The sequence below is a fragment of the Sphaerodactylus townsendi genome, linkage group LG07, assembly GCF_021028975.2.
Source record: "Sphaerodactylus townsendi isolate TG3544 linkage group LG07, MPM_Stown_v2.3, whole genome shotgun sequence".
Taxonomy (NCBI): Eukaryota; Metazoa; Chordata; class Lepidosauria; order Squamata; family Sphaerodactylidae; genus Sphaerodactylus; species Sphaerodactylus townsendi.
In genome coordinates this window covers 38340293-38356471 of record NC_059431.1, presented here as the reverse complement: position 1 = coordinate 38356471, position 16179 = coordinate 38340293, and the positions used below count along the sequence as shown (strand labels likewise).

Genomic DNA, 16179 nt, shown 5'->3' with positions numbered 1-16179 from the left:
CACTTTCCCCCTCACATAGATCCACAAAGCTGCTGATATCACTAGTAGTTCTCTTGTCTCTTAAGCCTACTTGCTGTCAGATTCCATTAGCAAGATGATGATGAACTTCCTGAGGAAGAAGGTTCTATAATCTTGTAGAACCACCAAGAATACCTTCCCTTATTTGGCCACTCATCATACATCTGACTGTGATAGTCTTTTGAAGCTGATCCTAACATCTGAATTTTTCTGTAAACTTTGAATAAGGATTCTGTACTGAGAGTTTCCTAGGGCTAAGCTGAAAGTTCCCTCATTTGGATTTTGGGACTTAAAGTGAATGGAAATGTTTCCCCAAAATACCCTCTAATTGTGGTACTATTTACTTTTAATCAATCCACTTTACTACTGTTGTTCCCCCTGTCTGTTGCTGCTTCAGTGCCATTTTTTCTACTTACTACTGCTTTTCAGAAGAACCCCAAATAAAGAGAATGTCTACAGTCCAGAAGCACAGCCTACATATCCCAATAAATGTGATGCTATTTGCCAAAACAAAGGGTTGCAATAGGGTTATGAAGTAGCTGGGATTTGGAATCAAAAAAGAAATTATTGGAGTGGGTGAACAAGGCATCTAATTATAAATCGGTTCTCCTGTTCCATGGTGCAAATTCAGTGCAGAAAAATGAATAATTATAGGCTCTTTATATCTCCTCCTCCTCCCAGCAAGAATTGGTTTACCATCCGATTTACCATCCGGCTTAGCTGAGGATGGATCTGATTGGACTCTGTGCTGCAGTCCACTTGCAGAAAGGAAGGCTAAGTGAATTGTCACAATTGCACTATGGCAGAAGCAAAAACAGACTTTTTATCTAGCATTGCAAGCATGACCAACCTATATTTCACATAATGCAAGGTGATTTAGCATTGATTAAAGTAAAAATATTGGCTTAGATCTCCAATCCGGCTTCTATTAGCACATGAGTAGTTAATTCTCTGCCCATAGGATTGACTACTGCCTGGTAAAAAAAATGCCCTATCGTTTAGTAGATACTTGATGTTATTTATCTATCAGGTAATGTGGCATGAAAAGCTTCACCTGACATTTTGGGGGACATTTTGGGCTGCTGTGGGAAGGGAGGGGCAGGTAAATTGTGCTGCCATGTACAGAATTTAGGTGGGATTCAACCTCTTCAAAATATTCAGGTGGATCATACCCCTATACTCCCACTCCACTGAGCAAAATTTGAAGTATTCCTCCAGCCTAAGAAGCCTTCTTCCAACTTAAGTGGCTTTTCTAGTGATATTATGTCTGTGCTATCTCTAAGGAGGAAACATAGACATTTTCTGAAGAACTAAATAATAAGGATAAGTAGGATAAATCCTCAGTTCTGGTTTGTGAATATTTTCAATGCCTGGTTGTTAAAAAATTTCTTTATAAATTAACCCATGAATTACTTGAGCACAAAGTTTCATGCCCCTGAGTCCCCTTGAGTCCTGTTGCCTTCACTGGAAAATAATCCCCCCTCCAAACAATACCTCAATTTCCCAAGAAACAGCATTCACAAGCACTAGAAAAGCTGTTGTCATAAGCATTGTAGTGGGCTTTGTTGTGTGTTTTTTGCTGTGGCATTTGTGCACTAAACAAAACTGGAAAAGCATTTTGATCTGTGAGATATATGACAGTTGTGGGGAAATGTTGGTCCCTGGTGATACATAATGGGGGTAAAAGGTCAGCTTTGTGTCTGTACTTGATTTATGGCAGTAGTTTGACAGCAAATTGAATGTCACATAAAGTTGGCAAACGATGAAACAAATCGATATTTAGGAAGAAAAGCTGATACAATTATTCTGTTAATCAACACCATTAGGTGCACAGAAGTTGATTTAAGGCATGTAGTTTACCAGACCATCGTTCACTGAAAAGGCTCTGGAACTGTTCAAATGCCCCCCCCCCCCCCCAGTATTCAAGCAGATAGCCAATAATTACTGCAATCCCTCGCAGAAATCATTTCATGAAGCAGGCAGTGTCCCTGTTGAAGTTTTTAAAGAGGTTGACCACCATCCACTTATTAAAATTTAGTAGTAAATATAAGGCCACCTTCACCTTTCCCTTAAAGTTCAGATAAAGGTCTTCTTTCTCCACTTCTACACATGAAGCCTGCTGGGTGACCTTGTACTAGTCACAGTTCTTCAGGACACTCTCAGTCCCACCTACCTCACAAGGTATCTGTTGTTGGGAGAGAAAGGAAAAGGAGTTTGTAAGTTGCATTGAGTCTCCTTACAGAAGAGAATGGCAGGGTATTAATCCCAACTTCTCCTCCTCCTCCTCCTCCTCCTCCTCCTCTTCTTACCGCATGATATGCAAAAATTACATTTTATTCAAGACTGGCTCATATAAATCTATGGATAAGATTAAAGATAAAAATTAAAGATTATATTAAAAATTAAAGCATTCCTGTGCAATAGAGAAGCCACGAAGCAATTCCTGTGCAATAGAGAAGCCCTTCCCCCAGACACAAGCAAAAAGCCAGCTGATGGTTAATGCCTGTGGTGTAGTGGTTAACAGCAGGTGGATTCTAATCTGGAGAACCGGGTTTGATTCCCCACTCCTCCACCTGAGTGGCAGAGGCTTATCTGGTGAACCAGATGTGTTTCCGCTCTCCTACATTCCTGCTGGGTGACTTTGGGCTAGTCACAGTTCTTAAGAACTCTCTCAGCCCCACCCACATCACAAGGTGTCTGATGTGGGGAGAGGAAGGGAAAGGAGCTTGTAAGCCACCATGAGTCTCCCTACAGAAAAAAGGTGGGGTATCAAACCAAACTCTTCTTCTTCTTCTTCTTCCCAGGCTTTTATTCTTCACCTGTGAGTGTGAACTAAGGTTGGAATTGCACTAACTAGGTGCCAATGCTAAGGTGCAAAGAATAACCTCCCAGTTTTTAGCTTGTTTGTCTGTTTTACTTTAGGTTACCTTGAAAACATCCTGGAGGGCTAAGCAAGTTCTCAAGTTATTACTAGGTATGACCTCAATGAGCGGAATAAATTTCCTACAAACTTTGTTCTGGTTTCTGGATTTTGACAAATTTTGGACAAATTGTAGCTTTATTCAGACTCATAAAGGCAGAGCTGGAAAATAATATAAACAAAATAAGTTTTACACTTATCTAATTTTAAGAGGTTTTGCATAAATTGTTTTTTTAATTTATGTTATTAATGCCTTTATATTCTGCTTTTATCACTGGGACTCAAGGCAGATTACACAGAATAAATCAGTACAATCAACAGACCAGTGGAGAATCACAGCACAAGTATTAACAGATTATATTAAATGAGAAGAAACATTGTGTAGTCAGAATCTACATGTAGCAACAGATAGCAAAATTATGCACAGTGGTACAGTCTATAGTCTCTAACCCTATAGCTTTAACTTCCTTTCTGAACCGTATTGTTACAATTAAGCTTTATTTGTTGTGCCAAAAGCCCTTTTGAGTAATTCAGCTTTACAGAGACTTTGGGAGCCTTCATGCAGAGCATTCCATCAGGTGGGGAACATAGAATGCAGGTGTACATGAAGGTTGTATTATACCGTCTATTAATAATCTGTGTTTTTTTTTTTGAATTTAACCAGTTTTCAGTTTGTTATTGTTGTCATTTTGTATTATTGTAATTTTGTATCTTATACCTCCCAATTTAGCTAGGTCTGTACAAGTGTTACTGAAATACTTCCTATTTTTATCTTCTTTTTATACTATTATATATGCTGTAAGGATGAACTTTATATTAGGGAACTGACACAGCTGTTTATAAAGCAATATTAACAACTCTATGGCAAGAGTGAGATGGGTCAGAGGTAGAGAAATTCCGATACCAACCAAATGGCTTGAATGGTATAAGTCATATTATATACTGGGAAACAAGCATCAGTTGTCTTAATATGATATTGGCATAGCTATTATTTAACATAATCACTAATAAGCTGTATGACATGAATAAGCATCTAGATATTAAAACGAAATACAGAATTGAAATTCAACTTCATTCTTGGGTGCTGTGTGGTTTCCGGGCTGTATGGCCGTGTTCTAGCAGCATTCTCTCCTGACATTTCGCCTGCATCTGTGGCTGGCATCTTCAGAGGATCTCATTCTTCTTCCATGTTAAAATTGGCTTGCTTTGATTTTGTCCAGTTCAGGAACCGTTTGAACTTTGCATGGACACGTGACTGGCTTTTCCATCATTTATTTTTATGCTGCTGGATAATTGATTGGATTTCATTGGTCTACTCATCACAAGACTCTTTACCGTGGAATCAACATGGATTCCCTTTGGTTGTGTTTTCATTTAACTGGTGTGTAGTTGAACCTGAAATTCAGTGAAATTTACTCCATGGTTGAGCCATCTCCCTCCCACTTCCTCTATGTCATCTTGCTTTTATTAACACTAATGCTTGTCCTTCAAAGAGCATGGCTATCTCCACTTACCTTTTACCTGCCCCAGAGATTAACCATTTCACATAAATAAGGCTATTTACTTGCATTTCTTAGTTATCCTGTTATGCATATGTAACCTCTAACTGTGGGTTCTGTGGGGCAGTACTTGGAATGAGTTGCAACAACAATTTTTAAACAACAAAATGGTTTACTTTTCTTTACAATTAACACTTTTAAAACATCAACATTTAACGTTACAATTCAAGGTCCTGTTCAGGTTGCATTTCAAGTCCTTCTATTTACAGTCTACTGATATTGCCAAGTCCAAATTCTTCTTTGCAAGTTGGCTGGCTCCTGAAGACTCCAAGGGCTTGATGAACAGGTTGCAACATGATGAAGGTCTCCAGGAGAACTCTCACCCATTACAACCACAAAAGAAACCCTTAACAAGGTGTTAAGGGCTTATAGAAATCAAGGTCCGAGTCTGGTAGCCTTGTTCTTCTGCAAAAGAGCTCTTTCAGCCTCTCTGCTGCTCCGAGTCTCCACCCCCTTACTGGGTCAACCCACTCTGGGCCAATCCATTCAGGGCATGGGGGTTACATTCTCCCCCACTAAAATTCTGTCGTCCCGACAGTAATTACAATGCAACTCTTGAAATCATTCCACAATGATTTCCCCAGAGATTCCTGTACTTGGAGGAACCACATTTGGTGCATCTGAATGCAGAACATTGTCTTTCCTTTGCAAGGATTTCCAACTGTTCCAAACTTAGCTGCACTGGAAGTTTGCAAAACTTTCCAGCAAATGTTGCCATTCAGCCAATTAGTTTGCAGAAGGGATGGGGGGTTGCAACTGGAATCCCCTCCTTCATGCAACTGCCAAACAGAATCATGTGCTTCAAATTCACATAGCAACATCTCTTGAACTTACATAACAAAACAGTTTTATGGGGATCAAACCCCAACTTGCTGCACACTTCCATTGCAAGCAATTTATATTTGCAATCTCACTTCCAAGCCCCACGCTGGTTGGGCGCCATTTGTAACCTCTAACTGTGGGTTCTGTGGAGCAGTACTTGGAATGAGTTGCAACACATTTTTTAAACAACAAAATGGTTTACTTTTCTTTACAATTAACACTTTTAAAACATCAACATTTAACGTTACAATTCAAGGTCCTGTTCAGGTTGCATTTCAAGTCCTTCTATTTACAGTCTACTGATATTGCCAAGTCCAAATTCTTCTTTGCAAGTTGGCTGGCTCCTGAAGACTCCAAGGGCTTGATGAACAGGTTGCAACATGATGAAGGTCTCCAGGAGAACTCTCACCCATTACAACCACAAAAGAAACCCTTAACAAGGTGTTAAGGGCTTATAGAAATCAAGGTCCGAGTCTGGTAGCCTTGTTCTTCTGCAAAAGAGCTCTTTCAGCCTCTCTGCTGCTCCGAGTCTCCACCCCCTTACTGGGTCAACCCACTCTGGGCCAATCCATTCAGGACATGGGGGTTACACATACAGCTGCTAAGGAGACAGACTACTATGCTTCATGGGTCATTGTTTTGACGTGGTATGATAATTCTTCTGATACTGATCAGTGCTTTGTGTTATTTTTCCATTCACACTCTGCTTAAATGCTTTTCTTAGGATGCCTTGTTTTGGCATAAGAATTATGCTTTCTGTTTTCATTCTGTGGGGGAGTGAAGCAATGGAAAGACTATTTGTTTGGACCATGGGGATACTAGGGAAGGTTTTTTTTTCTGTCTTAACAATTATTTTCCCTGCTAATTTTTAAGCTGAAGCTCTGAAATAGCAATGTGGGAACTGTAAGAAAAATGCTAAAAATGTGTGCTAGTTTAGTTCACAGATCAACCATCTATAACAGAATTTGAACTACTAGTAATATTCTATTAATCTTCTGATACCAGTGTAATCTGAAATAGGGGTTTTTTCCTTCTGTCCATTCCAGGTTGAGCTATCTGTTTCATAAAGTAGTCAAAAACTCATAAAGTGATGTGCTTTCATTAGTATAGTATTAAAAATATCATCTGTGATCATACAGACATTATGAAAGCATAACTTTGCTCTCTCTAACAGTAACATCCATTCTGAGGCAATGTTATCTGTCTGCATGAAAAGTTAAATGAAAAGCTCAAGCTGCTGTTTGTTACATAGCGCACTCTTTTCACAGCATTCTAATCACCACCATCTCTGGGTTATAACCTTTCCTATTACTTCAAAATACTTTTTGCCTCAGAGAGGAACGTTTTAAGAAGGCAGCTTGGGGATTTGAATCTGGGTCTCCCAGATTTTAGTCCAGTTCTCTGACCAGTATTCTGCACTGGCTTGGATCCAGTGCTAACTTTAAGCCTCTTAAGATGTAATGTCTATAGAAAATTCATATACCATCAAAATATATCATCAACTGGATATCTAATAGTGACATGTGGCCTCCATTTGTGGGTATCTGAATTTGCAGATGGAGCCACACAGACACTAAGCAGACTTTCCTGCAAACATTGTCTGCACATATGCAGACTTATCTTGATTATGGAGAGCTGGGGATGCTGAAAGCAGAGATCTGCTCTAGGCCTAATTATGGGGACAGCCCAGCCACTCCAGGCCCAGTGGCAGGTGATGGAAGCTGTTCTGAGGCTGGCAGCAGTGGGTGCCAGAACCCACTCTGCCCTAGCTGTGAGGATGATGGGTACAAGGAGCCTCTCTGGGCCAGGCTATGGCAGTGGTTGGTGCCAGGAGCCATTCTCGTTCAAGCTGCGCCTGCAGTGGACCTTGGAAGCCACTCCAGACCCTGGCAGCCGCTGCAATTCCCAGACATTGCCACCATTGCAACCAGGTGCTAAGAAAAGTAGTGGGGTCTGGAGCTATGCTGGACTTGGTAGTGGTGGAAAAAATATGTATCCCACCTGCAAGCCTTGCACCCCCCTCCCCCCAGGATTAAAATTTCAAGAATTCTGATGGATATTTCATTAAGTTTTTAATTAGGAAGAAAAAATAGTATTAAGCGCCACTGAAAGTTCATGTTGACATCTCAATTGACTGATCGGAGGAAGTTAACAGTTCTCTATGATGGAATATATTGTGGCAGCATTAGTGCATCAGCGATGCATCAGTGACTGCCATTGCAGAAGTAGTAGTCTGAGGTGCTCATGCTTCTTTTGCCATGGCCTTTATTTATGGTGTCAGTATGTAAACTTTATACAAAATGAATGACCTTGTCCACATAATGAATGACCATAAGAGAAAGGACAGCATACAATCGATAGCATTGTAAAGGGTCACTGGATATCCTGCTGAACAGTCAAAACCTGACCTACAGAAATTAACTCCCATTTAAAAGGGCACCTCATTTGATCATTGGCATCTTTAGCAGAGGGTAACAAGTATTACATAATGAGGTGCTAGTGGAGATAACTGACTACATTCCATATTTTAGCATGATCCTAAAATTGATGTAGGTGGACACAGCATATTATTCTACTTCCTAAAATAAAAATTCAACCCCTGCCTATCAAGGAAAAGATGCCAAAAATGTAGGATATAATTAATCATGAATTAATTTGTAGTTTTTTTTAACTTTGTAAATTTACTTTTGTCCCTAGTAGGTAGATACTATTTCCATTAAAATAAAAATTCAACCCTGCCTATCAAGAAAAGCAAGGTTTATTTCCATTAAAAAATACTCAGCTGTGCTGGGAAATAGCTTTCTGTTCACTCTAGGGGATTTTTCTGTTGATATAGTTGGTGTTCCTGTCGACACTGTGATTGACATCTGGAATGAGGAAATGTCACTGGTGGTTGACATGATCTATCCTAGGTGCCCACTCTCAGGAATTAGAGCCCACGAGAACCTCTATGAAAAACAAAGAAGGCAGCTAGAGCAACAGTAGAGGAAGATTCAGGAATAACCCAATTAGACACAGGCTAAAAGCTAATTTCAAAGCATATTCCATGGCAGTGATAGTGGCAAAGAGACAATAGCTTTCCACTGCCATTTGTGTTTGCAGAGCTGTTTTAGATAGTCAGAGGTCTATTGAGATCCAGCCTGCAGGAGAAGGAGGCCTGCTTGACTCCTGCAGGATGTTCTGGAACCCAATGGGATCCATGAGTCTCATGGGCAGGCCCAAATATGCCTGTTGCCTAATTGGGGTGGGGATAGCGATTTCCATCCGGACCTTAAGAGCAAAGTGGTCGGACCATGGCACTCTATAGAGCATAGGGCCACATCCACACCTGTCCCAGAGATCAAATCCAGAGTGTGGCCTCCTTGATGAGTGGAGCCCTTGATGTTCAAAAGGGAGAGACCTAGCATTGCCATGGATGACACTAGATCTGTGGCAATTGAAGATGAAGTCGAGTTGACTTGGACATTGAAGGCTCCCAATACAATAAGTTTGGGAAACCTCAGTGCCCACTCTGACAGATGGCAGGGTGTCAGTTGGTTCGCTAGGCAACTGGTACACCAACAAGACAGCCAGTCTCTCCTCCAAGTCCCATGACTGTATAGAAAATTAGGATATAAATTTTACAAATAAAAAAATAAAATGTGGTGGGAATTGGTTTTACAAAACTGAAACTTCTAGATCAGTGATGGCGAACCTTTTTGAGACCGAGTGCCCAAATGGCAACCCAAAACCCACTTATTTATCGCAAAGTGCCAACACAGCAATTTAACCTGAATACTGAGGTTTTAGTTTAGAAAAAATGCTTGGCTCCAAGGTGTGCGTTACTCAAGAGTAAGCTTGGTGGTGGTTGGTGGCTTTGCTTTGAAGCAACCATGCAACCATGCAACCATGAATCACGACCCTACGAGGGTTTACTCAGAAGCAAGCCACATTGCCAGCAACCGAGCTTACTCCCAGGTAAAGGATCGCGCTTTAGTTCTTTGCATGAAAATCAGTGGGGTTTAACAGTGCTTAACAGGGTTACCTATACGGCTTCCCCAAAACTAGGTCCTAGGTTTAATGCTAATAATCGAGCCCAGCAGCCCAGGCCAGCCTAGGTGTGTGTGTGTGTGGGGGGGGCGATTCCCCCCCACATGATGAACTCTGTTTGTGCGTGCCCACAGAGAGGGCTCTGAGTGCCACCTCTGGCACCCGTGCCATAGGTTCGCCATCACTGTTCTAGATGGTATAGTGGAAATTTGCTGTAAACGTTTAGGTAAGATAGCGTAAAAAAATTATAGATTCAGACACTAAAAGCAGGAAAAAAGAAAATTAAATAATTCACTTCAATTAATATTTGAAGCACATCACTCTTCTTATGATGGCACTGTAGGAATTGTAACAAAGAGAGCTATTGTTAAAAATAAGGGAGTTACTTTCTATATCACTATTAAAAAGTATGAAAACTAATTATGTTCTCATTACTGAACAATTCTTACTGGTTTGTATTTTGACACCCTTTTATAGTCATCAGAATTTCATATTTTACATAGGAATTTGTTTTGGCAAAAAGCTGCACAACCTGAATTTTCTCCCCAGAACACAAACCTCCATTCAGATGCTATGATAAATCATCTTTTGTATCCATGGTTAGTAAACAAATTGTATCAGAGATAAGTAACTAATCCTAAATTTGGTTGCTTCTTCTTTCCTCTTCTATTTCCCAGCGAGGATAATATTTTCCATGTATTACTCACTATACAGAAGCAGTGATTTGTCATTTGTGAATTCAGATGCCACAGCAAACCAGAGGCTGTTTCTGCATGGCCAGAGGCAGCAGCTTCTTACTGGCTTTGATGAAGTGGTGGAGCGTCAGAATCGTTTGCATGGTCCCATACGGGCAGTCCCGCTGTGCCCTCAGGGGTGGCTTCACATGGAGCCACCCAGGGTGTTTGCAAGGGACTTACCTTGCATTTCTCTGCAGCTCTTGGCAGCTGGGAAGACATGCCCATGCTGCCCTCCAACCCTCAGGGAACACAGGGCAGCATGGGTATGTTGTTCCAGCTGCATGGAGCTGCAGAGGAATGCAAGGTAAGTCCCTTGCAGACCATGGAGGGGCCAAAAGCAGTTCGCACTGCGCCAGCGAGAAGACACCGCTTTTCAAAAACCTCGCTCAGCGAGCAAGGTTTAAAAGTGGCTTCTTCATGTTGCTGGGGGGAGCGAGGATGGTGCTGCTGCGATGCATCAGTATCTCCTGTGCGAACAGCACCCTAGGGACACCGTTTTCCATCCCTAGGGCACTGTTATTTGGCCTTGCGGAAACAGCCACAGTTACTGCAAACAAAACCATCTTAGGTTCTGTTGAAATCCTGGTAGGATGCCATTTAAGAACCCTAGGCTGTTGAATTGTCTACTTTTGGCATTATAATGAATGAAAACATGTAAACTACAGTTTATCTTGATGTCTGAATGGAATCCTAGCATTGGCCATTTCCAACACAATCAAAATGAAATATTTTGAGGCAGGAAATAAAACATTTCCTGTTAGGAGTTCTGCATGGTTTTTAGCTCAAAACATTTTATTTCTAGTCTCAAAACATTTTATATGCATTTATGCATATATATGCATTTATGCATTTATATGCATTTATATGAATTTTTCCGGTTCTTTATGTGACAATATTTTTCAAACTTTTTCACTTGCTGTTCAGAGCTCTTTAAAACATTTATAAGCTTCTGTGCTATCCCTGGACTTTCCGCTTGGTGCCATTTTCTGAGCTCACTCCATCATCTCACCTATTTACTTCTGTCATTTTTTTTAAAAAAAAGGTAATATCTTTGAAGCCACAAAGACACAACATATAGGAATTGCAGGACAAGGATTTGAAGCATTAAAACTATGAATCCATAGAGAAGAAAAAATAAAATGGGAGAATCATAAAATAACAGCCAGAAAGCATTTTGAGGGGGTGAAGTGTGGACAAATGGGGAAGATTGAAAACATTGTATCTGTTATTCTGTACATTAACCAAAAAAAGTCTATTTTGAAAAATGATTTTGCTGCATTGTTAAATTTTTAAGGGAGAAGAACAGTTCCTAGATTTTAAAATAAAGGTATTTTAAGTGTGTATATATAAACAGTACTATATCAGACTTATCCAATTAAATTCTTGTTCACTGTATCCTTATCAATTTGGTCAAGGTTAACTAATTCATTTTTTTAATGTAATAATTTTTGCCAAGGTTCTTTTCTGGATGTTGGTCTAATTGCTAGCCAAAATGCCTGAATAACATTTCCTTCAGAAGCTCTATGCATATGCTAATTAGTCTCTCTGCTGTATTCAGAGGAAGCAGCCGCAAATACCATAAAAAATACCAATGCTGCCAAATACCCTAAAAAATAAAATGTCAACAGCTTGATTTGGGAGGGAAGAGGGATGTCACCTGTGCTCATGAATGTCACTTTTAAAAAGAATACATAGGCCAATTACCCACGAGGCAGCTGACGTGCGCTGGCAGCTGGAGTGTGTCGGGACAAGAAATCTTGTCCTAATGTCCTTCCTCCCTGGTGCACATTGAGAGTGGAAGCACATTGGGGTAAGCAATGTAGTCCCAACGTACTTCCTCCCTGTGGTACGCTGAGAGAGGAAGCAATTTTTGCCCCAACACACTTCCTCTTGCCCCGCCTGTGATTCTCGCTTTCCCCATAGAAAGTGAGAGTGCTTCTGGCATGACTTTTGTGCCAGAGCAGGGCAAGGACAAGGTGGAGCCAGCCAAGGGTAATTAGCTTTAGTAAGTTTTGTGCAATTACATGTGACGTGACCCAAAATCACAGAGAATCTGTTATTTTCAAACTCTTCCTGTAGCATTTTGCTGTTTTATTTAATAACACTGAAACATGAAGGAATCACATGAAACCAACATGGTACAAGACTGAGCCCAGTGGCGTAGCGCCGTGGGGGTGGGGGTAAGTGATGCACCGGGTGTGTGCCTGTGCAGGAGCATTCCAGGCCTTTGCAGTGGCGGGCAGGGGCGTGACAGGAGTGCAGGGCGCACGCATGCCCCGGTCGCAGTTCCCCCTTGCTCCAGCCCTGACTGAGCCTCTCCAGGAAATGTGAGAGATTATGTCTAAAAGTAAGAAATAGACTGCAGGACATACAGTTTAATGTCCTTTCTTTTTACATTTGCAGGTCAGAAAATCCTTCACCACCGAAGTGATGTATTAGAAACTGTAGTTCTCATTAACCCTTCAGATGAAGCAGTCAGCACTGAGGTAAAATCATCCTGAAATGTGTCAGTGAATACATAATGTATGTTAATGGGATATAAAACTGTGCCAGAACTGCATTTTAGAGAAAGTAGGACAGAAATATTAATATTTACTTACTATTCTTGAGCTCATGGTGCACAGTAGTAAATTACAGTTCTTCAGGCAAAGCTTTGCTCAAGACCTGAGTTTGATCCTGACAGACGTTGGTTTTGGGTAGCCAGCTCAAGGTTGATTCAGTGTTCCATCCTTTCAAGGTCAGTAAAATGAGTACCCAGTTAAGGGTAAAGTTTAGATGACTGGGAAATCAATGGAGAAACCAGGAGATGTGACAACCCAGCTTTAAATGTTTGTTGTTGTTGCTGTACACAAATAGTGATTTATATTGTCACTGCTAATGGAGAAAATTGATGGCCTACTCCTCATGTGGCTCTCCTTTATACAACTTTCAAATATTTGAGCTACCCAAGCAGCCCTTCACATGACAATTACAATACATATTAGCAGACCGTTTTTTCCACCAGGGATCTTTTTCCATGGCAGGACTACTTTGGCAAAGGCCTACGCAAAACTGCTAATGTTGATTGTTGCTGGGTTGAAATCGATATGATGGCAGCATTACTGGATATATGAAGTCTAATACGAGACACCCTGGCAACAGATTACAATGGCATAAGGCTGTAATGGCAAAGAGCTCAGTCAAGGAAGAAAGCTGTCATATCCAAAAATAAAACTCTTATATACATATTTAAAGTATATCATACACCATGCTTGCATTTATCGTTTGCCGTTTATTTAGTGTGCATTAAGTGACAACCTACAGGACATCTTCCTTATTTTAAAATATTTTACTATTTTTCCCCCCACACTGTGGGACTAATACCTATTTTCAGGATAAAAACAACAACACCACAATTTTAATTGATGAGGTGAAGGGTAAGGTTTTATTCCTTTGCGTGCCTTCCTTTCCTCTGCAATAAACCAAAACAGCCACTCTTTTCGTCTGAAACCCTGGAGAGGAACCATATCACTTCAGCTTGGGTCCATCTCCACTGGCATCCACTTAGCTTCAAGGCCCAATTCAAGGGTTTGGTATTGACCTTTAAAGGCTTCTATGGCTTGGGACACACATATCTTAAGGACCACCTACTCCCACATCAACCTGTCCTAACACTATGACCATCTTCAGTGAGCCTGCTTTGGGTGTCCTGTCATTTGAGGCTAGATGGGTGGCAACTGAAGAAAGATTCTTTTGCCCCTTCTAGTACTATCTTCAGTCAGCAGGTGAAGATTTTGATATTTTGTCTGGCATTCTTATTCACCTTTCTCTCATTTGTTTTTATTTTTTTTAATTGTTTTTGTTTTAATTGTTTTTGTTGTGTACATATGTATGCGTGTTTTTAATCTTGTTTGATATTTTTATGGCTCTGTGCCTTTTCTGTGTCTTGATGAATGGCATCTTAGAAATACATACATACATACATACATACATACATACATACATACATACATACATACATACATACATACATACATACATACATACATACATACGGATCCAACAAAGAACAAAATCAGATACATGCAACTAAAAGTTTGAGTTCAATTAAACTGTTAATTTGAAAACTTTTTGGTGAGCCAAGTTTAGTCTCTCATGCAGTTCACCAAGGTACCTTCAAGTCACTCTGCTTACAAAAGGTGGTTCAGTTATAAATGGATAGCCCAATAACAAGACTATAGTCTGAAAGAAACAGCAATGAAACGGCAATATAATTACAAAATGATACCACCTATACTAAACTTAATACCCCCTTTTCTAATTAACTGCTTTATATAAAATTTCCAATTCCATTTTACTAGGTTATAAGAAACAGGAAATCTCATCAAGGCTATAACAAAGCAAGTTGGATTTCCCTTTCCTACTAACCAACCAGTCAATGATTTTGATCCAGTATGGCTAAACCATCCTTAGGAGTTACACATACAGGGAACTATTATGGCAGGAGCTATATTACAGGAGCTATATTACAGGGAACTATTATGGCAGGAGCGCTGAATATTTTTCCAACTTCCTTTATTTTTCAGCAAAAGCAGGTGATCTCATAAAGATCTACCCTGGCCTCCACCACTTGAGCACCCAAAGTGTCTGCATGGAGATATCCCACTTTACAAATTGGTAGAATTTCTGAAAGTATGCACTTAGTGGTTATTTTATGTTTGTATTTCCTCTTGTGTCAATCACTATATACCATCCACAGATATCAATAAAATATGAAAGAATCTAATAAAGCAATCATGTAGCAGTGATTATAAATCAGCCTTCCTTCCTTCCTTCAAAAAAATTCTAATGACTTTGTACCAGAATCTGGCAGACATTCCAGACCTTTGCCACTCAACACAGGAAACAATAAAGCAAGAGAATTACATTCTTTAATGGATTTAATGTAATTAAAACAGATGAAATTTAACTGGCATTCATCAGGCTGCTGAATGTACTTCTCAGTGTTGTCTTCTGAAACAGACCTACAGTAAATGGACTTGATGTACCAAGGATAGCTTTACATCCCAACACAATTAGTGTCAAAGCAACATGGGATTTGCTTCTGATTATGAGATGTTCTACTGTTCCATGCTTTTTAATGGTATCCTTGAATGGTGAGCCTTCAAGCAGAAATTCAGGTCAATCCTGCTTTTTTCAGAGCACGAGATGGAATTATTTAGAACAATTGATTGACTGTCAGCATGCAGAATAAACAATAACTAGAAAGAGCTTTGATGGTGAAAAAATATTTTCAGAGGATTCAGTTACATTCATGTCAGATTCAACCCCAAAACTAGCTGAAGTCTGACAAAGGAAGCACAGCTTCTCAGTCGCATCTCTTGAGGAAAAACACCAGCCATGAAAGCTGTTTCAAAGCTTAGTCATTTTTGAAAACTTAGGGTTAAAACCCTAGGAACAAATGGACAGTGAGCCTGCACTGTACCCGGCTGCCTGGAGGCGGGGGTAGATGCAGGCAGCATGCCCCCCCTGTCTGGTTATAGGCTTGCATGCCAACAGTGAGGTAGCATCTACACTTGCACAAGAGTCACACTGCTTTAGGAACCCTTCCTCCCCTCTTACTCAGGATTGCATTGTAAGGGTCTAAGATTGGGGTCACAACCAAAATGTATAGACTTTTGTATTTAAATCTAAAGAGAAGTGAACCACTGACTCTACAGAAAGGAGGAGGTATTGGACATGTGTTAAATATATTGTATTTATATTTTGCTACAGGTGCGTTTAATGATCACAGATGCTGCAAGGCACAAGCTCCTGGTACTAACTGGGCAGAGCTTTGAAAATACTGGCGAGCTTATTCTCCAATCAGGGTCTTTCTCATTTCAAAACTTCATTGAGATCTTCACTGACCAAGAGGTTTGTTTTTAAACATCTTCTGCTTATAAAACTAAATGTGACTTTTATTAAGAGTCTTGTCATCTGCAACATGATTTATTTTGTAGATTTATACAACACTTCTTAACAGTTTTCTCAAAACAATTAATAAAAGAATAATAATCTAAAGTCACAATGGAATCTTAAAGAATGATTTTATTTTAGCATGTGACAGGCAACT

At 40.1% G+C, this 16179-nt stretch overlaps 1 protein-coding gene across 1 annotated transcript in view; it reads left to right on the top strand.

The window, feature by feature from the left end:
* Window positions 1-16179, top strand: part of MAP1B (microtubule associated protein 1B) — a 78297-nt gene that overhangs the window by 46176 nt on the left and 15942 nt on the right. Inside the window, exons 3-4 of the mRNA XM_048503755.1 lie at window positions 12489-12571; window positions 15840-15980. Of these exons, the coding sequence (XP_048359712.1) occupies window positions 12489-12571; window positions 15840-15980 (224 nt within the window). The remainder of the gene's footprint in view (window positions 1-12488; window positions 12572-15839; window positions 15981-16179) is intronic.